General features: G+C 44.7%; 1 protein-coding gene and 1 non-coding gene across 5 annotated transcripts in view; both read left to right on the forward strand.

Annotated features, from left to right (window-relative positions):
• The window catches only part of DNAH2 (dynein axonemal heavy chain 2), a 107,731-nt gene that overhangs the window by 61,161 nt on the left and 24,618 nt on the right, over nt 1-21,952 (forward strand). For all 4 annotated transcript variants that reach the window (XM_020869045.2, XM_020869047.2, XM_020869048.2 and 1 more), the window contains 19 exons: nt 7,214-7,432; nt 7,656-7,773; nt 7,990-8,126; nt 8,651-8,788; nt 8,887-9,045; nt 11,042-11,194; nt 11,370-11,461; nt 11,736-11,934; nt 12,086-12,310; nt 13,402-13,506; nt 14,185-14,373; nt 14,571-14,656; nt 14,792-14,922; nt 15,086-15,235; nt 15,581-15,748; nt 15,937-16,097; nt 16,353-16,492; nt 19,954-20,086; nt 20,197-20,336. In XM_020869045.2, coding sequence (XP_020724704.2) covers nt 7,214-7,432; nt 7,656-7,773; nt 7,990-8,126; nt 8,651-8,788; nt 8,887-9,045; nt 11,042-11,194; nt 11,370-11,461; nt 11,736-11,934; nt 12,086-12,310; nt 13,402-13,506; nt 14,185-14,373; nt 14,571-14,656; nt 14,792-14,922; nt 15,086-15,235; nt 15,581-15,748; nt 15,937-16,097; nt 16,353-16,492; nt 19,954-20,086; nt 20,197-20,336 — 2,843 coding nt within the window. The remainder of the gene's footprint in view (nt 1-7,213; nt 7,433-7,655; nt 7,774-7,989; nt 8,127-8,650; nt 8,789-8,886; nt 9,046-11,041; nt 11,195-11,369; nt 11,462-11,735; nt 11,935-12,085; nt 12,311-13,401; nt 13,507-14,184; nt 14,374-14,570; nt 14,657-14,791; nt 14,923-15,085; nt 15,236-15,580; nt 15,749-15,936; nt 16,098-16,352; nt 16,493-19,953; nt 20,087-20,196; nt 20,337-21,952) is intronic.
• Nucleotides 5,864-5,970, forward strand: LOC139039227 (U6 spliceosomal RNA). Its single transcript, XR_011492550.1, has one exon. It is a non-coding gene; the product is annotated as a U6 spliceosomal RNA (small nuclear RNA).

Raw genomic sequence — 21,952 nt, forward strand, 5'->3', positions numbered from 1 at the left:
ATCAGAACCACAGAGACTTCAGATATGGACAATAATCAGCACAGAATTCTAAAAGTACCTACATTTAGTATATTTAAAGAAATAAGAGAGAAGTTTGAAACTGTGATCCAGGAATAAGAGACGTCTAAACAGAGTAGACGTGAAAAGAACCAATAGAATTGCTACAAATGAAAAAATATATTATAATTGAAATATAAAAAACCCAACAACCTCATTATATTCAGAGAGGACTTCTAGGTAAAAAAGTGGATTAAAAACAATTTTGTTTCCTTTTGAAAACCTGCTGCAACTACTCTAAAGGGATTTTTTTTTTTTTAAAGGCATCTATACCAGGAAGGATGTTCTGAATGGCCGTTCCTGGATGGCCGTCCCTTTCCCACTTTGGCAGAAGACTAGAGGGTAAAAATAGTAGGTCTCTAGTCTGGGGGACACAAAATATAGTTGAGGAAAGGAGAAAACCCTGTTAAAAATGGAGATTAAGAAACTTCCCTGGTAATCCAGTGGCTAAGACTCTGCACTCTCAATGCAGGAGGTTGGGGTTCAATCCCTGGTCAGGGAGCTAGATCCCACATGCCACAACTAACAAGCCAGTGTGCCACAACAAGACCTGGCACAGCCACGTAAATAAATATTTTTTTAATTTAAAAAAAAACTTGGGACATGATGCTCAATACACATACACACACCTAAATACACACAAACATGACATGATAATACAACTAATTCTCAGACAGTGGAAGGAAGTAGTAGAAGTGAGGCCTGTTAGTGTATTTGAGAGATACAAGTAAAATCCTGCATATGTTTGAAATTATTTGGTTGCATTGGCTGTATATTTTAAAAGGTCACACTCTTCCAGGACCCACATGTGTCATGGTTCTATAAGCATTTGTTTATTTTTTATTTTTAAAAAATTTTTATTGAAGCCTAGTTGATTTACAGTGTTGTGTTAGTTTCGGGTGTACAGTGATTCAGTTTTATATATATGTAAATCTACATATATATGTATATGTATAATTATAATAATTTATATATACATTTATATATATATAATAATTATATATATATATATATATATATATATATATATATACATATAAGCTCAGAACCAGACGGCTTCACAGCTGGATTCTACCAAAACTTTAGAGAAGAGCTAACATCTATCTCACTCAAACTCTTTCAGAAAATTGTAGAGGAAGGTAAACTTCCAAACTCATTCCATGAGGCCACCATCACCCTAATACCAAAACCAAAGATGTCACAAAAAAGAAAACTACAGGCCAATATCACTGATGAACATAGATGCAAAAATCCTTAACAAAATTCTAGCAAACAGAATCCAACAACATATTAAAAAGATATTTAATATTAAATATGAAAAAGATTCTTTAATATCCACAAATCAATCAATGTAAGACACCACATTAACAAATTGAAAGATAAAAGCCATATATCTCAATAGATGCAGAGAAAGCCTTTGACAAAATTCAACATCCATTTATGATAAAAACCCTCCAGAAAGTAGGAATAGAAGAAACATACCTCAACATAATGAAAGCTATATATGACAAACCCACCGCAAACATTATCCTCAATGGTGAAAAATTGAAAGTATTTCCCCTAAAGTCAGGAACAAGACAAGGGTGCCCACTGTCACCAGTACTATTCAACATAGGTTTGGAAGTTTTGGCCACAGCAATCAGAGCAGAAAAAGAAATAAAAGGAATCCAGATTGGAAAAGAAGAAGTAAAACTCTCACTGTTTGCAGATGACATGATCATCTACATAGAAAACCCTAAAGAATATACCAAAAAATTACTAGAGCTAATCAATGAATATAGTAAAGTTGCAGGATATAAAATTAACACACAGAAATCTCTTGCATTCCTATACACTAACAATGAGAAAACAGAAAGAGAAATTAAGGAAACAATTCCATTCACCATTGCAATGAAAAGAATAAAATACTTAGGAATATATCTACCTAAAGAAACCAAAGACCTATATATAGAAAAACTATAAAACACTAATAAAAGAAATCAAAGAGGATACAAATAGATGGAGAATATACCATGTTCATGGATTGGAAGAATCAATTAAGTGAAAATGAGTATACTATCCAAAGCAATCTATAGATTCAATGCAATCCCTATCAAGCTACCAACGGTATTTTTCACAGAACTAGAACAAATAATTTCAAAATTTGTATGGAAATACAAAAAACCTCGAATAGCCAAAGTAATCTTGAGAAAGAAGAATGGAACTGGAGGAATCAACCTGCCTGACTTCAGACTATACTACAAAGCCACAGTCATCGAGACAGTATGGTACTGGCACAAAGACAGAAATATAGATCAATGGAACAGAATAGAAAGCCCAGAGATAAATCCACAAACCTATGGTCACCTTATCTTTGACAAAGGAGGCAAGGATATACAATGGAAAAAAGACAACCTCTTTAACAAGTGGTGCTGGGAAAACTGGTCAACCACCTGTAAAAGAATGAAACTAGAACACTTTCTAACACCATACACAAAAATAAACTCAAAATGGATTAAAGATCTAAACGTAAGACTGGAAACTATAAAACTCCTAGAGGAGAACATAGGAAAACACTCTCCGACATAAATCACAGCAGGATCCTCTATGACCCACATCCCAGAATATTAGAAACAAAAGCAAAAATAAACAAATGGGACCTAATGAAACTTAAAAGCTTTTGCACAACAAAGGAAACTATAAGCAAGGTGAAAAGACAGCCCTCAGATTGGGAGAAAATAATAGCAAACAAAGCAACAGACAAAGGATTAATCTCAAAAATATACAAGCAACTCCTCCAGCTCAACTCCAGAAAAATAAATGACCCAATCAAAAAATGGGCCAAAGAACTAAACAGACATTTCTCCAAGGAAGACATACAGATGGCTAACAAACACATGAAAAGATGCTCAACATCACTCATTACAGAGAAATGCAAGTCAAAACCACAATGAGGTACCATCTCACGCCAGTCAGGATGGCTGCTATCCAAAAGTCTACAAACAATAAATGCTAGAGAGGGTGTGGAGAAAAGGGAACCCTCTTACACTGCTGGTGGGAATGCAAACTAGTACAGCCACTATGGAGAACAGTGTGGAGATTTCTTAAAAATCTGGAAATAGAACTGCCATATGACCCAGCAATCCCACTGCTGGGCATGCACACTGAGGAAACCAGAATTGAAAGAGACATGTGTACCCTAATGTTCATCGCAGCACTGTTTATAATAGCCAGGACATGGAAGGAACCTAGATGTCCATCAGCAGATGAATGGATAAGAAAGCTGTGATACATATACACAATGGAATACTACTCAGCCATTAAAAAGAATACATTTGAATCAGTTCTAATGAGGTGGATGAAACTGAAGCCAATTATACAGAGTGAAGTAAGTCAGAAACAAAAACACGTATATATATGGAATTTAGAAAGATGGTAACGATAACCCTATAGGCAAGACAGCAAAAGAGACACAGATGTATAGAACAGTCTTTTGGACTCTGTGGGAGAAGGCGAGGGAGGGATGATCTGAGAGAATAGCATTGAAACATGTATATTATCATATGTGAAACAGATCGCCAGTCCAGGTTCGATGCATGAGACAGGGTGCTCAGGGCTGGTGCACTGGGATGACCCAGAGGGATGGGATGGGGAGGGAGTTAGGAGGGGGGTTCAGGATGGGGAACACATGTACACTCATGGCTGATTCATGTCAATGTATGGCAAAACCCACTATAATATTGTAAAGTAATTAGCCTCCAATTAAAATAAATAAATTAAAAAAAATAATAAAATAAAACACACACACACAAAATTTTTATTGAAGCCTAATTGATTTACAGTGTTGTGTTAGTTTCAGGTGTACAGCAAAGTGATTCAGTTTTATATATATGTAAATCCATGTATATATGTGTATATACAATTATAATAATTTATAACGATATACATCTTTTATATAATATATAACCACACAATTGCACTCATCTCACATGCTAGTAAAGTAATGCTTAAAATTCTCCAAGCCAGGTTTCAGCAATACGTGAACCGTGAACTTCCAGATATTCAAGCTGGTTTTAGAAAAGGCAGAGGAACCAGAGATCAAATTGCCAACATCTGATGGATCATTGAAAAAGCAAGAGAGTTCCAGAAAAACATCTATTTCTGCTTTATTGACTATGCCAAAGCCTTGACTGTGTGGATCACAATAAACTGTGGAAAATTCTGAAAGAGATGGGAATACCAGACCACATAACCTGCCTCTTGAGAAACCTGCATGCAGGTCAGGAAGCAACAGTTAGAACTGGACATGGAACAACAGACTGGTTCCAAATAGGAAAAGGAGTACATCAAGGCTGTATATTGTCATCCTGCTTATTTAACTTATATGCAGAGTATATCATGAGAAATGCTGGGCTGCAGGAAGCACAAGCTGGAATCAAGATTGCCGGGAGAAATACCAATAACCTCAGATATGCAGATGACACCACCCTTATGTCAGAAAGTGAAGAAGAACTAAAAAGCCTCTTGGTGAAAGTGAAAGAGGAGAGTGAAAAAGTTGGCTTAAAGCTCAACATTCAGAAAACTAAGATCATGGCATCTGGTTCCATCACTTCATGGCAAATAGATGGGGAAACAGTGGAAAAAGTGACAGACTTTATTTTTCTGGGCTCCAAAATCACTGCAGATGGTGACTGTAGCCATGAAATTAAAAAATGCTTACTCCTTGGAAGGAAAGTTATGACCAACCTAGACAGCATATTAAAAAGCAGAGACATTACTTTGCCAACAAAGGTCCGTCTAATCAAGGCTATGGTTTTTCCAGTTGTTATGTATGGATGTGAGAGTTGGACTATAAAGAAAGCTAAGCACTGAAGAATTGATGCTTTTGAACTGTGGTGTTGGAGAAGATTCTTGAGAGTCCCTTGGACTGCAAGGAGATCCAACCAGTCCATCCTAAAGGAGATCAGTCCTGGGTGTTCATTGGAAGGACTGATGTTGAAGCTGAAACTCCAATACTTTGGCCACCTGATGTGAAGAGCTGACTGATTTGAAAAGACCCTGATGCTAGGAAAGATTGAGGGCAGGAGGAGAAGGGGACGACAGATGAGATGGTTGGATGGCATCATCAACTCGATGGACATGGATTTGGGTAGACTCCAGGAGTTTGGTGATGGACAGGGAGGCCTGGCATGCTGTGGTTCATGGTGTCACAAAGAGTCAGACACGACTGAGCGACTGAACTGAACATATATATTTATATGTATATTCTTTTTCAGACTCTTTTCCATTATAGGTTATGACAAGATATTTTATATGGTTCATTGTGCTGTAAAGTTGTTCAGTTGTTCAGTCGTGTCCAGCTCTTTGCGACCCCATGGACTACAGCACGCCAGGCTTCCCTGTCCTTCACCATCTCCTGGAGCTTGCCCAAACTCATGTCCATCTTGTCCTCTGTCGTCCCCTTCTCCTCCTGCCTTCAATCTGTCCCAGCATCAGGGTCTTTTCCAATGAGTCAGCAATTTGCATCAGGTGGCCAAAGTATTGGCGCTTCAGACTCAGCATCAGTCCTTCCAATGAATATTCAAGACTGATTTCCTTTAGGATTGACTGGTTGGATCTCCTTGCAGTCCAAAGGGACTCTCAAGAGTCTTCTCCAACACCACAGTTCAAAAGCATCAATTCTTTGGCTCTCAGCCTTCTTTATGGTCCAACTCTCACATCCACACATGACTGCTGGAAAAATGAAAAACTACTGGAAAAACAAAGGTCTGACTATACGGACCTTTGTTGACAAAGTAATGTCTCTGCTTTTTAAAATGCTATCTAAGTGCTCGCTTCGGCAGCACATATACTAAAATTGGAACAATACAGAGAAGATTAGCATGGCCCCTGTGCAAGGATGACATGCAAATTTGTGAAGCGTTCCATATTTTTAAAATAAATAAATAAATAAATAAATAAAATGCTATCTAAGTTTGTCATAGTTTTTCTTCCAAGAAGCAAAGCATCTTTTAATTTCATGGCTGCAGTCACCATCTGCAGTGATTTTGCTGTAAAGTAGGTGCTTGTTGTTTATTTTATATATAGCAGCTGTATCTGCTAATCTCAAACTCTTAATTTATCCCTGCCCTTTCCCCTTCTGGTAACCATGAGTTTTTCTTCTGGGTCTGTGGTTCTATTTCTGCTTTGTAAATAAGTTCATTTGTGTAATTTTTCAAGATTCCATGTAAGTAATATCATATGATATTTGTCTTTCTCTCTGTGACTTCAGTTCAGTTCAGTCGCTCAGTCGTGTCTGACTCTTTGCAACCCCATGGACTGCAGCACGCCAGGCCTCCCTGTTCATCACCAACTCTCAGAGTTTACTCAAACTCATGTCCATTAAGTCGGTGATGCCACCCAACCATCTCATCCTCTGTCGAGTTACTTAATCCTCTGTGTGACTTACTTAATATGATAATATCTAGGTTCATCCATGTTGCTGCAGATGGCGTTATTTCATTCTTTTCTACCACATCTTCTTTATCCATTCATGTTGATGAGCATTTAGGTTACTTCTATGTCTTGGTTATTGTAAATAGCACTGCTGTGAACACTGGGGTGCATGTATTTTCTCGAATCAGAATTTTTGTCTTTTGTAAGCATTCCTTTTTAACTTAATTGGTGAGTTGTTTAATGTCTGGCTCCCCCACTAGACAGTGGACCCTGAAACAGGATGAACACTAATTTGTTCTCAGGACCAAGCACACTGCTTGGCACCTACTTTAGAGGTTTAATAAATGTTTGTTGAATGATATTAGAAGATATTTGTAGAACTTTGTACCAGACATTGTGTTTCACGTTGACTACCTTATTGAATACAACAGTCCTGAGGGTGAAGTAGTATCATGACTCCCAGTTAACAGATTAGGAAACTGAGTCTCAAAGAAGTTCACTCACACAGGTTCACATGGCTGAAACCTGGGGGATCCAGGCTGGCTGAATCCAGAGCCCAATCTCTTAGCTCTGCAATTGGCCAACTTCCCAAGGGAAGAACAGCTTCCAGGGTGCAAAGGGCCCTGGTGCCATTTTTTTTTAAAACCATTTAAATATTATCCTCCCAGACATTGGGAGCTTTTGAAAACCCTCTATATGCCTCACCCTTTTTTTCCATTTCCTGTATTTCCCCTTCTCTCAGCTGCGGGAGACCATTGAGCAGGAGATTCGGGACATGGGCCTGCAGCCCACCCCGTTCACCCTCACCAAGGTCATCCAGTTGTATGAAACCAAGAATTCCCGCCACTCCACCATGATCGTGGGCTGCACCGGCAGTGGCAAGACTGCCTCATGGCGGATTCTCCAGTCCTCCTTGTCCTCCCTGTGCCGCGCGGGGGAGCCCAACTTCAACATTGTCAGGGTGCGGAGCTGGGGCAGTGGGGCTGCTGTCTAAGACTTGAGTAGCAGGCGGGGGCACCAGGATGTAGGGAGGGCAGTACAGACCAGGAGGGAGGCCTGGGAGGGGTGAGAGAGACTGAAGCCGAATTCAAATACCTGGAAATAAAGGGAGTCTGGAAATAAAGGGACAGCCTGGGATTTGTGTCTGCCTGCAGCTCAAAACTCCCTTCCTTTGTCTATTTTAGGAGTTCCCTTTGAACCCTAAGGCACTGTCCCTAGGGGAGCTGTATGGGGAATATGACCTCAACACAAATGAATGGACGGATGGCGTCCTGTCCAGTGTCATGAGGACGGCATGTGCAGGTACCCAAGGGGTCGTGGGGTGGGGAGAGCAGATGCCTGAATTTCCTGAGGGGGTGGGCAGTGTGGGGATAGAAAACTCAATTTGGGGGGGGGGGGGGAATGCTTGGGAGATGCAGAGATCCCAGGAAGCAACTGCTTGCATCTCCAGGGAGATGATCATGGAGGGAGGGCGAGGTAACAAAGCTGTGGTTTCCTTCTCCTCCACCTCCTACCAAGACGAGAAACCAGATGAGAAGTGGATCCTTTTCGATGGCCCTGTGGACACTCTGTGGATTGAGAGCATGAACTCTGTCATGGATGATAACAAAGTGCTGACCCTCATCAACGGAGAGCGCATCGCGATGCCTGAGCAGGTTGGGGGGGGGGTGGAAACTGGAGGGCCCCGGGGCAGGGCTGAGGGGAAGAGCAGGGGCAAGAGAAAAGAGGAAGTTCTATAGGAACAAGGAAGAGGAGGAGGACACCAGGACGCAGGGCAACCTGAGACTGAAGAAGAGATGCCTGTCTGCCACGGACGCTGAGGACAATCATATAGAGAACTGTGTACCAGGATGCGCTGTGGCAGAAACTAAGGAAACCTCATTGCCACTGACATATAGGGGAATGACCCGCCCTTGTGCACCTGGGCTATAATTTATGAGCTTTTGTAAAGAGCCCACCCTTTCCTACCCAATCAAACAATGTGAGGGGGAGAGAGACTTCTCATAAGGATGACCTTGAATAAGCCCTAATTTTTTAAAATAAGCAAATCATTTGTAAAGCTTAGGTCCTTATTCATCCTGCCACACGTGGTACTCAGTAGAGACACCTTGCAGCATCAGAATTCTGGGTGTTTTTACTACTGAGGGAAAGACAAGGTTCTGACCAAGTATATCTATAGGTGTCTCTCCTGTTCGAAGTGGAGAACTTGGCAGTGGCCTCCCCGGCCACCGTGTCTCGATGTGGGATGGTGTATACCGACTACACAGACCTAGGCTGGAAGCCCTATGTTCAGTCATGGCTGGAAAAGAGGCCAAAGGTATGAAGGAGATGGAGGAGCGGAAAGTAACCAGTGGGGCCGCGGGGGTGGGAACGGGTGCACAGAATAATTCAGAGCCCCTGCTCATTCAATACCAGGTGGAGGCCGAGCCCCTTCAGCACATGTTCGAAAAGTTCATCAACAAGATGCTGACCTTCAAGAAGGACAACTGCAATGAGCTGGTGCCCCTCCCAGAATACAGCGGCATCATCTCCCTCTGCAAGCTGTACTCCGCCCTGGCCACTCCGGAGAATGGGGTGAGAGGGGGCCAAGGCAGGAAGGGCTCTCAACCTCCTGGGAAAATGTCCGGGAAACTATGTGTCTGAGACGCAATTGGAATATGAGGCTTGAGTGGAGCAGAGACTCCAAGAGGAGGCCTCACCAATTGTGGAGGGGGCAAGGGTGTGTGTGAGGGTGTGTGTGTGCATGCGCACGCATGTCCATGTGGGCACATGTGCTGTGAGTCCAAACTATATATTTATATCCAAATCAGATATAGAGCACAATGGGCCTCACTATAATTGCCTGCCTGTATTTAAGAGCTGAGGATAGTTCATTTGGTTCCTCATTTCTCCTTTCTTTCTGAAATTAAGTATTAAATCTTGGAATCTGTGAGCCCTTGGGGTAGTGTTTTTGCTGGGAGGAGCTCCCCAATTAGTCTGATGAGGGGCTTTACCAGATTAACTGATATTGAAGAACATTTTTGTTTAGAATTATGGCATAAAGACCAAAATTGGATATTTTTCTGCTGAGATTAAATCACTGCCTAGAAATGATTCATATTGTTTTCAAGGGCATTGCCAGCTCATTCAACTATTAATATACAGTTATATAACAATTAAGATCTATAATAGTATGTGTCATTCCCGGTATGATTAATATAAATTAAACCTATGTAGGTGAACTTACAAGGTGACGTGTGGGAAAATGATAGTAATGTAGTATCAATGGCACTCAAATGCTGAGGAGGACTGCTGGGGAAAGAAGGCTGATGAACAGAACAAAGAGAGAAGGGCAGTCTACGCAAACAGAATGACTTTTGCAGAAACACAGACAGGAGTTCCAGTCCCCCGCTGGGCAGGGTGGGCTGATGGGTGGTGTTGGCGTGCGGTACCTCTTAACTGTAGCAGAGACCCTGAGAAGGGGATCTTGAGATGTGTACAGGTGTGAGCTGGAAGGAAAGAATAAGGACTCTGGAATCAATACAGCAGACACCAGAGTCTCAGCACAACTTCCCGTGGTGCTTTTATAGCTTAGTCGGTTTATGTAAATGTTTTGATTTAGGTTTCTCTACAACTACATGGTTTTCCAAACAGAACCAGGAAGGGAGGGAAATTTTAAGTCTTTGTGATGAGTTGCCAAAATAGATCCCTCCATCTCTCTCTCTCTCTTTTTTAAAAATATGTATTTATTTGGCTGTGTTGAGTTGCATGGGCTCTCTAGTTGTGGCACTCAGGCTTAGTTGCCCCACAGCATATGGGATCTTAGTTTCACAACCAGGGATCGAACCCAAGTCCCCTGAATTGCAAAGGAGATTCCTAACCACTGGACCACCAGGGAAGTCCCTCTCTCTCCCTCTTTTCTATTTACCTTTATGTAGCTTTAAAAACTTTTTTTAATTGAGGTATAATTGATTTACAATGTTGCATTAGTTTCAGGTGTATGGCAAAATGAATCTGCTATACAAATACATACTTCCACTCTTTCTTGATTCTTTCCCCATATAGGCCATTACAGAGTATTGAGTAGAGAGATCCTGTGCTACAGAGTAGAGCCTTGTTGCTTAGCTATTTTATATATAGTCATGTGTATATGTTAATTCCAACTTCCCAATTTTTCCCTCTCCCCAACCTTTTCCCTTCGGTAACCATATGTTTGTTAGTTCTACGAGTCTGTTTGCGTTTTATAAATAAGTTACTTTGTATCATTATTTTTTAGATTCTTCACATAAGTGATATTTGTTTTTCTTTGTCAGACTTACTTCACTTAGTATGATAATCTCCAGGTCCAACCATGTTGCTGCAAATGGGATCATTTCATTCTTTTTAAAGGCTGAGTAATACTCCAGTGTATATCTGTGTCAGGTCTTCTTTATCTAGTCCTCTGTTGATGGACATCTAGGTTGTTTCCACATCCTCGCTATTGTGAACAGTGCTGCAGTGAACATTGGGGTGCATGTATCTCTTCAAATTATGGTCTCCGTCTCTTATATTAATAGATTTAGGGTATTTCCTCTTCTCCTTTTCCATGCAGGTGAACCCAGCTGACAGTGACAACTTTGCCTCCATGGTAGAGCTGACATTTGTGTTCAGCATGATCTGGTCGGTGTGTGCCTCCGTGGATGAGGAGGGCCGCAAGAAGATTGACAGTTACCTCCGAGAGATCGAGGGCACTTTTCCCAATAAGGTCAGGGCCCTCCAACCCAGCTGACTTGTTTTTCTATATCCTTGATCCTCAGGCATCTTGAGCCTCAGCCTGCCACCCAGCTCTCTTTCTTACTCCCAGTGATCTATGAGTGCTTTTTCTGGGCAGGGAAAACCAAAGGCAGGCTTTGGTAATCTGACACACATTCCCTCCTCAGGACACAGTGTACGAGTATTTTGTGGACCCAAAGATGCGGAGCTGGACATCGTTTGAGGATAAGCTCCCTAAGAGTTGGCGCTACCCTCCAAAGTCAGAGCCAGGCCTGGGGGGCGGGTCAGGCTTGGGATTGCGTTGGGGGGAGATGTGGCGAGAGAGTTGAGATGACTTTCCAGGACAGGAAGCAGAAGATAGAGGAAATGGGACAGGGTCCCTGAGGAGAATGCCTGATCCACAGGCCCCACAGGAGGCAGGGTGGGTGATCAGAGAGCAGTGATGCCGGAGGAAGAGTGGGGAGCAGAAGGAAGCGGGAGTTAGAAAAGAGTGGGCCATGATCTTGAGACACAGTCCCTTTCCCCACCCCCAGCTCCCCCTTCTATAAGATCATGGTGCCCACTGTCGACACTGTCCGCTACAACTACCTGGTGAGCACCATGGTGGCCAGCCAGAACCCCGTGCTGCTGGTGGGTCCTGTGGGAACTGGAAAGACCTCCATCGCCCAGAGTGTCCTGCAGTCCTTGCCCTCCAGCCAGTGGTCAGTGCTCACAGTCAACATGTCTGCGCAGGTGTGTGGCAGGACCCGGGGCCAGGTTGCCAGCTCCTGCTCTCTCCCTGTCTCTGCTCCCCTTTGGGAGCCAAGCGCCCGCTGGACATGCCTCTCTAACCTTGGATTTCTCTCTCAGGACCCAAGCATTCATTCTGTACCTTTCCCACCAGACCACATCCAATAATGTGCAGAGCATCATTGAGAGCAGGGTGGAGAAGCGAACCAAGGGTGTCTATGTGCCTTTCGGAGGCAAAAGCATGATCACCTTCATGGATGACCTCAATATGCCAGCCAAGGACACGTTTGGGTCCCAGCCCCCGCTGGAGCTGATTCGCCTCTGGATTGACTATGGCTTCTGGTATGATCGAACGAAGCAGACCATCAAGTACATTCGAGTAAGCATCCGGAGAATCTGTTCTTCGAGTCTCTGTTCCTTCCCATGATGGGTTCTGTCCCTGCTCCACTGGGACCCCAGGATAAAATCCTGTAAGCCTGTGTTCCTCCCCACAGAGGAGGGTCCTGCCGTTCTTAGGACCCAGACATCTGGCTCCTCGGTTATCAATTCCTGTCGATAACTCTCTTCATTGACTGCCCTGTGCTTTGTGACCAAGGGAGCCTGTCCTCCAACTTCCACTCCTTTCCCAGGCCTCTTACACTTCACTTCCATGGCAACGCTGATGCCAACCAGAGCCGCCCACAACACCCCTCTCCAGGCCTCTCCGCCTCCCATTGTTTCAGGAACCACCTCCCTGGTACCAGTTCTCCGCTCCCCACCCAGGATCCAGGAATCTCCTGTCAGTCCTGGCTGTTCTCCCACGGGATCCTGAGCATCTCGTTTCTTTTTTCCTGAATCAGTGGGCAGTCATTTCAGCCTGATTTCTGGGGCGCTCATCTATCTGACACTCAGGGTCCAAAACTCAACTAATAATAGATTCATATGTTTCAGAGAAAGAACATACATATACAGATGCAAGTATATATTAATATATATATTAAAATAGAAGAAAATGTCCAGAAGATGTTATCAAATGTTTGTGTGTGTTTTTTTTTTTTAACTTACCTCCATTTTCCAAGTTGGGAACATGAATTATAATGATGAAATAAGAATAAATAGGGAATTCCCTGGCAGTCCAGTGGTTAGGACTCAGCACTCCCACTGCCAAGGACCTAGGTTCAATCCCTGGTCAAGGAACTAAGATCTCACATGCTGAATGGGACGGCCAAAAAAAGAGAAAGAAATAAGAACAAATTAGTTGCCTTAGTAACTCTATGGACATTAAAAACATCCCAAACCCCTTTCCCTCACCTTTCCCTGCCCCCATTATTCCATGTTTCTTCCTGTTCTTCCCTCTTCCCGTTTGTCCCTCCATCCCCTCTCTTCCTCCTGGCTCCTTTCACATCCTACCTATTTCTTTGCCCCTCCTCTTCCCCTCCTCCTGCCTGTCTCCCCCTACCCCACCCACCCCGTCTGGTCTTTGCTGTCTAGGACATGTTCCTGATGGCTGCCATGGGCCCTCCTGGGGGTGGACGGACGGTCATCTCCCCAAGGCTGCAGAGTCGATTTAACATCATCAACATGACCTTCCCCACGGTGAGGGCATCCTGGGGGCTGGGGGAGGGGCTATAGAAGGCAAAACAACCCATGTCCTGGAGAACAAGGGCGCAGATCACAAGCTGCATCCAGGGAGCTCTGATACTTGGAAGGGAGACTCTCTGCTCTCTGCAGGCGCCTTTGCCTCTGCTGAGCTGGCTCTGGCATGTGAAACCTGACAGTCCCAGTGGGCACAGAGTGGGGCCTGAGCAGATTAAGGAAGGCACGCCCTCCAAAGAGGAGACTAGAGCAGCTAGGGGAAGCAAGGGGGGAACCCAGGGGTGTCCCCAAACCTCAGAAATCAAGATAAATAATATTTTAATGCAATATTTAAAAAAATCAATACCAAAATTCAGGATGAACAAAACACCAACGTTTTAAACAAATACAAGATCAGTATAGTTCCATGCTGAGCTACATGAGAGCCCAAGGCAAAAGGAAAAACCAACAGTATGGATCCCATCTTTATTTAAAATGTTCGCATCTGTTCATCGTGGACAGTTTGCATTAATTCTGATTTTTAAATATTACACTAAAGCATGACTTCTCTTGATTTCTGAGGGGTTTTTTGCGCCCCCCCCCCACTCTGCTCCCAAGTGCTTTACTCCACTGACCCGAGTCCCCGCCTTGGCTGAAAGGCCAGGAGCTGTGACATTGAGTCTGAGGGCCTGTTTCTAGGAGTCCCAGATCATCCGGATATTTGGCACCATGATCAACCAGAAGCTCCAGGACTTTGAGGAAGAGGTGAAACCCATTGGGAACGTGGTGACCGAGGCCACCTTGGACGTGTACAATACTGTGGTGCAGCGCTTCCTGCCCACACCCGCCAAGATCCACTACCTCTTCAACCTTCGAGACATCTCCAAGGTGAAACTCCATCTGACCCTGCCCCTGGGTCAAGCACAGCCTCCTTGGAGGTATTCTCCCCTCCTCAAAGTAAGCCCTGGAGTGCGGGAGCATCCCACACACCCCAAGTCACCCCATCCTGGAATGCCACTTCCTCTATAACTTCTGGAGGAACCCTCTTCCCTACCTCCATCCCACTGGCCACGCCCCTCTCCTAGGTGTTCCAGGGCATGCTGAGGGCCAACAAGGACTTCCACGATACCAAGTCCAGCATCACCCGACTTTGGATCCATGAATGCTTCCGGTGAGAGTGCTGTGCCCCGCCAGATCCAGGCCTCCCCAAGCCCAAGCCTCTACTCTCCCATCCCCACCTCCTGCTCCCCTCCCCAGGGCCACACTCTCTTCAATCCCAGATCTCACCCCAGCTCCCTCCCAACAGAGTCTTTTCTGACCGACTGGTTGATGCCGCAGACATGGAAGCCTTCGTGAGCATCCTAAGTGACAGACTCGGCTCCTTCTTTGACCTGACGTTTCATAACCTGTGTCCCAACAAACGTTCTCCCATCTTTGGTGAGCCAGAAGAGGTGGCCCCTGTAGGCTGCAGATTCTTAGGAGACGGGTTAGAAGAAGAGGCAGGGCACTGGGGGGTGGGGGGGCAGGGAGGAAAGGGCCCTCTGGGGAAGCCTGGGGAGGATCAGGCATTTGGAATCTGCCCCCTCTTCCCATGGCCCAGGGGACTTCCTGCGAGAGCCCAAGGTGTACGAGGACCTGACGGATCTGACGGTCCTGAAGACAGCCATGGAGACGGCACTCAACGAATACAACCTGTCACCTGCTGTCGTGCCAATGCAGCTGGTGCTCTTCCGAGAGGCCATCGAGCACAGTGAGCACTTCCTGTTCCCGGCCCTTCTCCAGCATCCCAGTGACAGGGTACTCCAAGGAAATGGGGATCTCTTCCCAGATCTTTCCCAAATTGAGCCCCAGAAGTTGCCCTCATCCCTGACCCCAGATGCGCTTGTGTCCGTGGCAGACATTTTCTTTGATGATGGTATTTAACAGACATGGTGAAGGTTGAATGTTGAATTGCTACCGGAGCTTCAGGCACTGACCTCTTCCCACACTGGTGGGTCCCTCTACTGCAGCGTCAGGCGTCCCAGCCCCCAGCCTAGGGCCTGGAGGTCCCCTGAGCTTGCTCAGCCAACTCATTATCCTCCCTCTTTCCCTCCAGTCACACGGATCGTGCGGGTCATTGGACAGCCTCGGGGCAACATGCTCTTGGTGGGCATTGGGGGCAGTGGGCGGCAGAGTCTGGCCCGCCTGGCCTCATCCATCTGCGAGTACATCACCTTCCAGATTGAGGTCACCAAACATTACCGGAGGCAGGAATTCCGAGATGGTAAGGCTGGGTTTCTGAGACGGAAGTGGGTTTGGGGCTGAGAGCAGAAATAGCAGGAGGGAGGGAAGCCAGATAGGGAGGATGGTGTCCTGTATGTGTCCCTGGCTGGGGGAGGGCTTTCTAATCAATAGAAGAGGAAAGACAGACAAAAGGGTGAATCTGAAAGGTCTCTGTCTCCTCTGGCCCAGATATCAAGCGTCTGTATCGTCAGGCTGGGGTGGAGCTCAAGGCCACGTCCTTCCTTTTCGTGGACACCCAGATTGCTGACGAATCATTCCTAGAGGACATCAACAACATCCTTAGCTCGGGCGAGGTCCCCAATCTCTATAAGGCGGATGAATTTGAAGAGGTGCGATGCTTCTACACCCACTACCAGTTGATTCCGGCTTTCCTAAGTCCAGAGGATGCCGCTGTTGCGCCCCTTCTCCAGCTCCCCGATTAGGTGGAAGAACTGTTCCTCTTGGGCCTTCTTCCCTCCCCGGACCTTGGTGGGCAGAGCGGCCTTAAAACCCACACCCCGTGTCCCGCGCTGTTTCCTCGTCCCTCCTGCCCTGGGTGCTGTCCTGGAAACCTCCGCCCTCTGACTGGCGCTGGCGCTCACCAGATCCAGACGCTCATCATAGACCAGGCGCGCGCTGAGCAGGTGCTGGAGTCCTCGGACAGCCTCTTCACCTACCTCATCGAGCGCGTGCGGAACAACCTGCACAGCGTTCTCTGCCTCAGCCCCGTGGGCGACCCCTTCAGGTGACTCGCGTGTCGGCCTTCTTCTCCCTCGGGAGTTGGGGGTGGGGGGGGTGGGGGGTGGGGAGGCACTCTTCCCCGCTCCTGGTCTCCCTGCCTTCTGCGTTCAAGACTCTGGGGTAGCACCAGCTTGTCCCGCCGCGACACACGCGTCTCCGCTTCTCCTTGTCGCAGCCTGCGCCAGGGCGTGCTTCGGCCTGCGGGATCTTTAGTTGTGCCGTGTGGGATCCAGTCCCCTCAGCAGGGATAAAACCTGGGCCCCCTGCGTTGGAGGCGCATAGTCTTAGCCACTGCACCACCAGGGAAGTCCCAGCCTGTGCCTGCTTTCAGCGAGTTCCTGTTACTTGCATGGGACTCACCCTCTCCTTTTTGGTAGATCAGTTTTGTTTATTTTTCTGGAAGGTGAAGACTGTTTCTTCTTTTTCTTTCGTTTTCAAGTTTTTAATTGTGGTTTAAAAAAAACTTAAATTTTCCCATTTTAACTGTTTTTTTTAAGGTTTTTTTTCATTTATTTTTATTAGTTGGAGGCTAATTACTTTACAATATTGTAGTGGGTTTTGTCATACATTGACATGAATCAGCAATGGATTTACATGTATTCCCCATCCTGATCCCCCCTCCCACCTCCCTCTCCACCCGATCCCTCTGGGTCTTCCCAGTGCACCAGGCCCGAGCACTTGTCTCATGCATCCAGCCTGGGCTGGTGATCTGTTTCACTCTTGATAATATACATGTTTCGATGCTGTTCTCTTGAAACATCCCACCGTCGCCTTCTCCCACAGAGTCCAAAAGTCTGTTCTATACATCTGTGTCTCTTTTTCTGTTTTGCATATAGGGTTATCGTTACCATCTTTCTAAATTCCGTATATATGTGTTAGTATACTGTAATGGTCTTTATCTTTCTGGCTTACTTCACTCTGTATAATGGGCTCCAGTTTCATCCATCTCATTAGAACTGATTCAAATGAATTCTTTTTAATGGCTGAGTAATATTCCATGGTGTATATGTACCACAGCTTCCTTATCCATTCATCTGCTGATGGGCATCTAGGTTGCTTCCATGTCCTGGCTATTATAAACAGTGCTGTGATGAACATTGGGGTGCACGTGTCTCTTTCAGATCTGGTTTCCTTGGTGTGTATGCCTATAAGTGGAATTGCTGGGTCATATGGCAGTTCTATTTCCAGCTTTTTAAGAAATCTCCACACTGTTCTCCATAGCAGCTGTACTAGTTTGCATTCCCACCAACAGTGTAAGAGGGTTCCCTTTTCTCCACACCCTCTCCAGCATTTATTGCTTGTAGACTTTCGGATAGCAGCCATCCTGACTGGCGTGAGATGGTACCTCATTGTGGTTTTGATTTGCATTTCTCTGATAATGAGTGATGTTGAGCATCTTTTCATGTGTTTGTTAGCCATCTGTATGTCTTCCTTGGAGAAATGTCTGTTTAGTTCTTTGGCCCATTTTTTGATTGGGTCATTTATTTTTCTGGAGTTGAGCTGGAGGAGTTGCTTGTATATTTTTGAGATTAATCCTTTGTCTGTTGCTTTGTTTGCTATTATTTTCTCCCAATCTGAGGGCTGTCTTTTCACCTTGCTTATAGTTTCCTTTGCTGTGCAAAAGCTTTTAAGTTTCATTAGGTCCCATTTGTTTATTTTTGCTTTTGTTTCTAATATTCTGGGATGTGGGTCATAGAGGATCCTGCTGTGATTTATGTCAGAGAGTGTTTTCCTATGTTCTCCTCTAGGAGTTTTATAGTTTCCAGTCTTACGTTTAGATCTTTAATCCATTTTGAGTTTATTTTTGTGTATGGTGTTAGAAAGTGTTCTAGTTTCATTCTTTTACAGGTGGTTGACCAGTTTTCCCAGCACCACTTGTTAAAGAGGTTGTCTTTTTTCCATTGTATATCCTTGCCTCCTTTGTCAAAGATAAGGTGACCATAGGTTTGTGGATTTATCTCTGGGCTTTCTATTCTGTTCCATTGATCTATATTTCTGTCTTTGTGCCAGTACCATACTGTCTCGATGACTGTGGCTTTGTAGTATAGTCTGAAGTCAGGCAGGTTGATTCCTCCAGTTCCATTCTTCTTTCTCAAGATTACTTTGGCTATTCGAGGTTTTTTGTATTTCCATACAAATTTTGAAATTATTTGTTCTAGTTCTGTGAAAAATACCGTTGGTAGCTTGATAGGGATTGCATTGAATCTATAGATTGCTTTGGGTAGTATAGCCATTTTGACAATATTGATTCTTCCAATCCATGAACACGGTATATTTCTCCATCTGTTTGTGTCCTCTTTGATTTCTTTCATCAGTGATTTATAGTTTTCTATGTATAAGTCTTTGGTTTCTTTAGGTAGATATACTCCTAAGTATTTTACTCTTTTTATTGCAATGGTGAATGGAATTGTTTCCTTAATTTCTCTTTCTGTTTTCTCATTGTTAGTGTATAGGAATGCAAGAGATTTCTGTGTGTTAATTTTATATCCTGCAACTTTACTATATTTGTTGATTAGCTCTAGTAATTTTCTGGTAGAGTCTTTAGGGTTTTCTATGTAGAGGATCATGTCATCTGCAAACAGAGAGAGTTTCACTTCTTCTTTTCCTATCTGGATTCCTTTTACTTCTTTTTCTGCCCTGATTGCTGTGGCCAACACTTCCAAAACTATGTTTAAGTACATTCACACTGCTATGCAGCAGATCCCCAAAGTCTTGTGTAGGACTGTAACTGGATACCCAGTGGGAACTGCCCACTTCTCCCACCACCCCCAGGCCTTGGTAGCCACCCTTCTACTTTTGGTTTCTGTGAGTGACCACCCCTAGATACCTTATAGAAGTGTAATTATGCAGTATTTGTCATTTTGTGACTGGCTTATTTCACTTAGCATAATATCTTCAAAGTATATCCATGTAGCCAGCATCAGAATCCCCTTCCCCTTTAAGGTTGAATAATATTCCCTGTGTGTCTGCACCACATGGGATACATTCTCCGTATTTTCAAGGGCATCAGAAAGGAGGGGAAGGACAGAGAACTTATGCAGAGAGGCAGTTGGGGTCACCAGTTTGTTTATCTTTGAATATTTTTGGCTTGTGGTGTGTTCACCATGTACCAAGCTCTGGGCTAAGCATCCTTCATGTGTCACCCATTGAATCCCCTAACTAATCCTCTAGTTAGTATGCTTTGTTATTCGTTATTCGAGGTGAGGAAACTGATGTTCAGAAGGTTATGCCACTTGTCCAAGATCCATATTTGGTTGGTGTGAAACTGGCTCTTTCTGACCCCCGAAGCTGTTTCTAAATCCTGCACCAAATCAGCTTTGAGGGGAGCAGAATCTAGACAAGGCGACACAGGAGCACAAAGATGGGACTTTGGGGTTCCTAGGGAATGAGTGAACCTGTGGCAAAGACTGTCGCTGAAGGCCAAGTCTGCAAATGGACTTAACTGCCTCTCACAACCCCCGCCAGGAACTGGATCCGCCAATACCCAGCCTTGGTGAACTGCACAACCATTAACTGGTTCTCAGAGTGGCCACGCGAGGCCCTGCTGGAGGTGGCTGAGAAGTACCTGATGGGAGCTGATCTGGGGACCCAGGAGAACGTGAGGCCCTCCTCCCCATCTCTCTTCACCCCCCTGCACCCCCACCTATTTCCAATCTCTGTTTGCCTCTACTCCTGCCCTGTCTCATAACCTCTATGCATTGACCTCAGATCCACAAGAAAGTGGCCCAGATCTTCGTCACCATGCACTGGTCAGTGGCCACATATTCCCAGAAGATGCTGTTGGAACTTCGGAGACACAACTACGTCACACCCACTAACTACCTGGAACTTGTGTCTGGATATAAAAAGTATGGTGGAAGAGTAGGGGGCACAGAGGGCCTGGGAACTTGGTGGATTTTTTCGTTTTGTTTTGGTTGCACCTTGTGGCATGTGGGATCTTAGTTCTCTGACTGGGGATGGAACCCGTGCTCTCTGCAGTGAAAGCACAGAGTCCTAACCACTGAACTACTGGGGAATTCCCAGGAGCTTGGTGTCTTTTGAGGGCTATTGGTGAAATGATGTCTTGGAAGATGTCCAGGAGCTGGTCAAGGGGACCGACTCGAGGACTGGGATCTGAGGGCAGAGAGGCAGGGGGCTTGTTTCTGTCCAGGAAATTAAACCAAGAGAGGGGTTCCAGGGGACGTGGCCATCTCAGGGGCCCTCTGGCTGTGACCCCTTTATATACCTCTGTGTCCTTATCTCCTGGAATAATGATGTCCCTGATCCCAACCACATTGCAACTATGACATTGTATTATGGGTATATTTGGCAATATATATCCTCTTCTTTCTGCCTTTAATATCTTCTAGACTTTCCACCATTCCCAAGTTATATATTCATTCATTAAGTTGTATTTGACTATCTTTTTATGTGCACAACACAATAATTTGCTTTGAAGGATATAAGAAAAAGGTAAAAAAAAAGCCTCTTGTTTATTGGATTTAGTATTTCAATCAAGGTGAAGAAAAAGCCATTTGTAGTAATAATGATAGCCAACATTCATTCATTCATTTAACAAGTATTTTTAGCATGTACTCTGTGCCAGGCACTATTTTAGATACTTGTAATATATATGCCAGTTAACAAAATCAAATCCTTGCTTTCCCTGGACCCATAGGTTTCCATCCTGTTTATGATTTCCCCGTCACTGTGTTAAGCAATTTACATGCACGTGCCTACGTGCTCAGTCACTCAGTCATGTCTGACTCCGACCCCATGGACTGTAGCCTGCCAAGGCTCCTTTGTTCTTGGAATTTTCCAGGCAAAAATACGGAGTGGATTACCATTTCCTACTCAAGCAAATCTTCCCAACCCAGGGATCAAACCCTCATCTCTTGTGTGTCCTGCACTGGCAGGCAGATTCTTTACCACTGCACCACCTGGGAAGCCCATATTTAGTATTTAATTCAGAAAACAATCTTTCTTAGACATTTTTGGGTGGACTGCACAATATTAAAACTTTGTGAATGAGTTGCCAACATTTAAAACCTGAAGCCTTGGAAACCTCCAGATTTCCAGTCTGTCTTGAAACATCAGAAATTGTGGCAGTACAATTCCACACTCACTCTCAAATGGAAAAAACCAGGCTGAAGCCCAGGGCTTTGTCCACAAAGGTCTGTCTAGTCAAGGCTATGGTTTTTCCAGTAGTCATGTATGGTTGTGAGAGTTGGACTATAAAGAAAACTGAGCACTGAAGACTTGATGTTTTTGAACTGTGGTGTTGGAGAAGACTCTTGAGAGTCCCTTGGACTGCAAGGAGATCCAACCAGTCCGTCCTAAAGGAGATCAGTCCTGGGTGTTCATTGGCAGGACTGATGTTGAAGCTGAAACTCCAATACTTTGGCCACCTGATGTGAAGAGCTGACTGATTTGAAAAGACCCTGATGCTAGGAAAGATTGAGGGCAGGAGGAGAAGGAGATGACA

This window comes from Odocoileus virginianus, chromosome 17 (assembly GCF_023699985.2).
Source record: "Odocoileus virginianus isolate 20LAN1187 ecotype Illinois chromosome 17, Ovbor_1.2, whole genome shotgun sequence".
Classification (NCBI taxonomy): domain Eukaryota; kingdom Metazoa; phylum Chordata; class Mammalia; order Artiodactyla; family Cervidae; genus Odocoileus; species Odocoileus virginianus.